The 6,102-nt window shown below is 47.2% G+C and overlaps 1 protein-coding gene across 1 annotated transcript; it reads right to left on the bottom strand.

Annotated features, from left to right (window-relative positions):
• Positions 1-163: 163 nt before the first annotated feature.
• Positions 164-5,002, bottom strand: LOC114072528 (mothers against decapentaplegic homolog 4-like; the record flags this gene model as incomplete). Its single annotated transcript, XM_027910418.1, has 10 exons — positions 4,754-5,002; positions 4,158-4,332; positions 4,024-4,053; positions 3,058-3,276; positions 2,442-2,561; positions 2,181-2,291; positions 1,755-1,805; positions 1,354-1,537; positions 1,099-1,267; positions 164-356 (listed from the first exon to the last, which is right to left on the bottom strand). Coding segments are annotated over exons 1-10 (1,501 nt in total), but the record flags the coding sequence as incomplete, so codon positions are not given.
• Between the last annotated feature and the right edge of the window lie 1,100 nt (positions 5,003-6,102).

The raw sequence follows: 6,102 nt of genomic DNA, 5'->3' as shown, positions 1-6,102 counted from the left end.
TCCCTGCTCGTGTTCTCATCGTCCCTGCTCGTGTTCTCATCGCCCCTGCTCGTGTTCTCATCGCCCCTGCTCGTGTTCTCATCAGCGTCTCTGCCAGGGCCTCATCGCCCTCCCGGCCAACAATCCCTTCCCAACATCCCAGCTGAATCCCGGGAAAAAAAACCGCAGGGAGCTGATTTTTTTTTGGGGGGGAGAGCAGAGGGAAGGAGGTACTTACTGATGGCGGGGGCGATGCCCCCCACGGAGCCCGGCCCGGGGATGTTGCCGGCCACGGCGGCGGCCTGGGCGGCGGCGGCGGCCTGGGCGGTGGCTGCTTGTTGCTGCATCTGGCGGTGGCACTGCCGCAGGTCGAACACCTGCCAGGGGGGGGAAACAGGGAATGGCTGAGAGGGGGCAGGACTGATGGAGCCAGCTGATTAGAAACGATCCTTTTATAGAGGCATGTGAAGTTAAAAAGGAAAAACCTCAAGGTAAATAGATGATAATATAGATAATATAGATAATGCTGGTCTAGTCAGTAGAAACATCAGCAACCGACAGGCCTGAAGGTGCCAGGTTTCAGCGTTATCTCTGCGATCACTAATCACCATCTACCGTTAATTAACGCTCAGGAACCCCTGCCCTCATCCTAGAGAGGTTGGTGGGGTTTCTCTCACCTTCACCGAGCAACTTCAACCAGCAATTAAAAACCACCAACCCCCACCACCACAAGCTCCGAGCAGTTTAACACCCGACCCGTTATTTTGTTTGTTTGTTTGTTTGTTTGTTTGACGAGCCCAAAATGAAAAGTTTAAAATCTGCTTCTGCCCTGGCGAGAAATTCATCAGAATGTTTTGTTTGCGTAGAGCTCTCCCCCCTGATCTACGGATCGCTTCCGCGGATTTGACTAATTTTATACTTATTTTACGCTTGTTTTGGGGGAAAAGAAACCACCAGAACGTCGTTAAAAAAACAAAATCCTGGCAGTTGATTTTAATCAGAACACAAACAGCGCTGCTGATGAAAAACACCCAACGAGCGCTCCTCGATTTTCACGGCGAAACGCTCGGGAGCTCGACACACCCACCCCAAAAAAATCATCAGCACTGCAGCCCCCACCTTGATGTAGGCGCTGGGGTAGATCTTGTGCACGGCGTCGCCCGGGGCGCGCCCCGCCTCCCGGTCCAGGTAGTAGCTCTGCACGAACACGGCGTGGTCGCTCAGGCACCGCACCCACACGTCGCCTTCCCCCTTGCACTCCAGCTGCACCCCCTTGCCTATGTGCAACCTGCAGGGAGAGGGGAGGGATTGGCAATGAGGGAATCCCCCCAGCTGATGGTTCGGGCGGTAATCAGCGCTTATCTACGGAATTACCTCGCTCTCTCGATGGCCTCTGTTCGGTGCACGTTGGACAGCTGGCCCAGGCAGAAGCGGTCACCCCCCGAGGGATCGACGTAACCGTCCACGGTGACGATGGGGCAGCTGGAAGGGACCTTGAACGTCTCCCCCACCTGCACGTCCATCTCGAAGTAGGCGATGGAACACCAGTACTCCGGAGCTGGAGCGGTCGTAATCAGAAAAGAAAATGCCGGAATTACAGGCTCGTTCGGGGCTGGATGGGAGCTTAAAGCTCATCCCATTCCCACCCCCCCCTTCCACCAGCCTTCCACCAAGGTTTGTCCTTTAATCAGTAAAAAAAGGGTGGGAGAGGTACTAAAAGCAGCGAAACGCAATTTAGCTCCACGTTGAGTTCAGACTATCAGCGATTTACTCACCGGGGTGATTGGAGATGGGAGGCTGGAATGCGAGCTCGTTGTGAACCGGCCCTTTGAAGAGAAAACATGTCACTTTGTTTTACAAATAAACAGGAAAAATTTACAAATAAAAGGGAAAAAAAGAAGAAACTTTCTGATGGAAAAAAAAAAACCCAGAGAACTCATTTTCTAAAGGGAAAATAAAAGTGTCGATACGAGTCAGATTCTCCTCTCTGCGCTTTGGGAACTGACAGGTGCCTTAGAGGCAGCAGGGAGGAAGCACTCCGAGGTAGTTTATCAGAAGTAAGCAGCAGCTTTCACAACAAGCCATCAGAAACGCCGAAACCGGAGGGCACCTCTATCAGAACGGACTATCAGCACATGTATTTTATATTCTGATAAGGGGGAGAGCCTGACCAACCCCTCCCCCCCCCCCGAGGAGCTTACAGTAGTGGCCGGGGTGCATGGGCGGGTGGTGCTGCAGGTGGCCGTTCTGATGGTGCGGGATGGTGGGCGTGTAAGCGGCCGTCCGGCTGCCGGTCCAGGTCGTGGTGCTATCTACAGGGAAAAGAGAGAGACAAGAAAGAGAGAGAGAGCAGCAGGGGGTTGGTTTTTTAAGGGATCTCTCCCCCTTCCTGATGCCTCTGTTTGTCCTGAACGTTCGGGAACTGATTATTTTAGAGAGAACGACGCCGGTGAAATACTCACTGTGGTGGTAAGTTGCTGGTTGGGCCGCAAAGCCATTCTGCTGAGCTCCTGGCTGAGGCCCTGCAGCAATCTGTAAGAGGCCATCACTATGGCTACCTGTCAATAGACTGGTAGGTTGACCTGGTGAAAGAACACACTCCCTTATTCGTGAGCGTTCCGGCGACCCGAGAGGGGCTCTGCTGATAGTTTGGTGGTTCGCCTTTCCACCCGCCACCTGCGGCCAAAACCGCCCTGCGTGGGGTTAATTTTTGACTCCTCGGGGTCAGAAAGGAAAGAAGAGGCGCCAGGAGATTTACTGGGTTAACAGTAGCTGCTTAATCAGCACGTTTGAACCGCTCTCCCTAAGGGGGACACTCTCCTCCAAAGCAGGATTTGATTATTTCTGATTATATTTTTAATCACCGGACTCCTTCCTCAGAAAGCTGCTGGGTTGTCTTTTTGTGTTTGTTTTTTTTCTCTCCCCAATCAACATTAGATTTAACCTCCAACAGGCTTCAGCTCAGCTCACTAAATCAATCAGCAAGGTTTCACCAGCACGCTGGCGGCTCTCAACCAATTAACGCCCCGAGAACTCGAACTAAAAGCTACAAACGAGCGCGAGCTACGACGATCTTACTTGTGGAGGCCACGGGAATGTTGGGGAAGTTGGTGGTGCTGGTGGTGCTGGCCTCGCTGGGGGCCAGCAGGGCCCCCGGGGCGCTGTAAGGCTCCGTCGATGGCCGGTTGCTGGGCGGGTGCTGGATGGTCTGCACGGAGTGACCCTCGGCCGAGCTGAGCGACGGCTGCCCCTCGTAGTCGTGGACGTACTCGTCCTTCACCAGCATGCTGGAGGGAGCTGGGGGGGCAACACAAAAACAATCTTCAAGCCATTAGTGCCAACAGCACCAACAAACAGCAGGGCAGGGGGGTGGAATTTGGAGGAATCTACCACAGGCGGTAGATTTCAACAGCGTTTCGCCTCCCGGTTAATAAAACCACCCCTTTTCGTCAGTGAATGCTGAGGCAGCAGCTGATGAGCCCCATCCTCAAGTGCAGGAGCAAGAACACACCTAAAGCCCCCCCAACCCGTGAAAAACGTAATTCATCAGCACAGCAGTAATTTTGTAAGCAACTCCCACCCGAGGATCGAGTGGAAACGTTAAATCGGCGCTCGAAGAGCCCACAAAGCTACTCTGTAATTTATTATTTTCCTCTTCAGCTACTAGTTAAACTGTAAGCATTTGTTACTATTCCCAGTTCCATTAGCTGATATTCCACTCATTAACATTCCACAGGTGCACGCAGCTTTTTTTTGTATTAATCAGCAGCAATCAGCACTGAGGTCTCTGGGGGGGGTTTTTTTGGGTGTTTTTTTTTTTTGGCTTTTGTAACGTGAAAAGAGAACGCCGAAGCCTCCGCTCGAGGAATTCATCAGCACCTGCCTTCCACGTGCTACCTGGGCAATTTACAGAGTAATTCTGATACTCTGATAAACCCAGGGGGGGACAAAGGCATGAGAGAGACACAGGAACAAAACTCTGCGGGGTGTGACGCGGTGTGAGCCCGCAGAAACGCATCATCAGCAGCAATCAGAACTACTCACCAGAACTCTGTAGTGTCAGCCCTGATAGATCTTTAAAGACAAGAAAGAAAACAAAAATAAAGGGGGGGTTATGGAGGGTTAAACACAAAAATCTTCAAGCCCCCTGTGGTAGATGAAACCGAGGCCCAACTTACCGATGCCGGGCGATACCACCCGCTCATAATGGTAGGGGTTGACGCAGACGCTGTCGCACTTGAGGTCGAAGGCGTACTGGCAGTATTTCACGTGCTTGAGCTCGTTCTTGTGCAGGTCGGGCCACCGCCAGAGCCGGGCGTAGATGACGTGGGGGAACCCCTTGCGACCGGCCACCTGAAAGGGGAAATAATCGACAAGTCGGGAGCTGATTGTTCTGGTTCGCTCCAGGTAGTCGGCGGAGAAGGAGAAAGTTGGGAGGGGGGTGAATGTCCCCCAAAATATTGACATTTATAGGTTTTAAAACAAAAAAGGGACTAAGTAAATAAATAAATAAATAAATAAATAAATAAATAAATGTCGGTGATTCTTGAGTTTAAAAAAAAAACAACAAGCAAACAAACAAAAAAAAAACCCAAACAAAAATAAAAGGGGGCGTGAAGGAGCCTCGCCCCAGACGAGGAGGAAAACCGGAGGGAATTATTTACAATTTACAATTAGAACGCCAATCGTTGTGCTGATGGGAAGGGAATTTACAATTTACAATTAGAACGTCAATCGTTCTGCTGATGGAAAGGTTTGTTTTGTTTTTTCCAACCTGAAGCCTCCCATCCAGCGTCCTCTGGATGGTCACGCACTTGCTGGGGTGGGCGCCGTTGGTGGTGATGGCCGTGATCAGCGAGTCCAACTCGTCCTTCTTCTCCTTCAGCTTCTTGACCAGGCTCTCGATGGCGCGCTTGGCGAAGGTCTCGCTCTCCCCGCCCTGTCGATGGCACATCAAGCTGTGGACGATGCTCAGGCAGGCGTCGTTGCTTGTCGGCGTGTTGGTAATAGACATATTGTCCATTTGTCACAGCTTGGTTGGGTTTGTTTTTCCTCTCAGATCAAACAGTTTCTGATGGGGGAGGTGTTATGACTGATGAACGAGAGTTAAACTGTCCTCTTGGTAAAACCTAGGAGGAAAAAAATTAATCTACGTTAGAATTGTTGGGTTGTTTTTAACAAAAATATATCTACGTTAGAATTGTTTGTTTGTTGGTTTTTAACAAAAATATATCTACGTTAGAATCGTTTATTTGCTTTTAACAAAAATATATCTACGTTAGAATTGTTGGTTTGTTTTTAACAAAAATGTATCTACGTTAGAATTGTTTGTTTGTTTTTAACAAAAATATATCTACGTTAGAATTGTTGGTTTGTTTTTAACAAAAACGTATCTACGTTAGAATTGTTTGTTTGATTGTTTTTAACAAAAATATATCTACGTTAGAATTGTTTGGTTGTTTGTTTTTAACAAAAATATATCTACATTAGAATTGATAGTTTGTTTGGTTTTAACAAAAATATATCTACGTTCGAATTGTTTGTTGGTTTTTAACAAAAATATATCTACGTTAGAATTGTTGGTTTGTTTTTAACAAAAATGTATCTACGTTAGAATTGTTTGTTTGTTTGTTTTTAACAGAAATATATCTACGTTAGAATTGTTGGTTTGTTTTTAACAAAAATATATCTACGTTAGAATTGTTTGTTGGTTTGTTTTTAACAAAAATATATCTACGTTAGAATTGTTTGTTTGTTGGTTTGTTCTTAACAAAAATATATCTACGTTAGAATTGTTGGTTTGTTTTTAACAAAAATGTATCTACGTTAGAATTGTTTGTTTGTTTGTTTTCAACAGAAATATATCTACGTTAGAATTGTTTGTTTGATTGTTCTTAACAAAAATATATCTACGTTAGAATTGTTTGTTTGATTGTTCTTAACAAAAATATATCTACGTTAGAATTGTTTGTTTGTTTGTTTTTAACAGAAATATATCTACGTTAGAATTGTTTGTTGTTTTGTTAACAAACTGTAGATTGTGTTTTCTAAACCCGTGGCTTTTTGTTTTGCCTCTTGTCTTTTTCAAGCCAAGTGCTGATTATTTCAATAAGGCTATTATTA

Source organism: Empidonax traillii, unplaced genomic scaffold, assembly GCF_003031625.1.
Source record: "Empidonax traillii isolate 1590-97213 ecotype Southwest subspecies unplaced genomic scaffold, ASM303162v1 scaffold3431:size13017, whole genome shotgun sequence".
In the NCBI taxonomy this organism is placed as follows: domain Eukaryota; kingdom Metazoa; phylum Chordata; class Aves; order Passeriformes; family Tyrannidae; genus Empidonax; species Empidonax traillii.
Note: the sequence above shows the minus strand (reverse complement) of the source record. Positions and strands in the feature narration are given on the sequence as shown.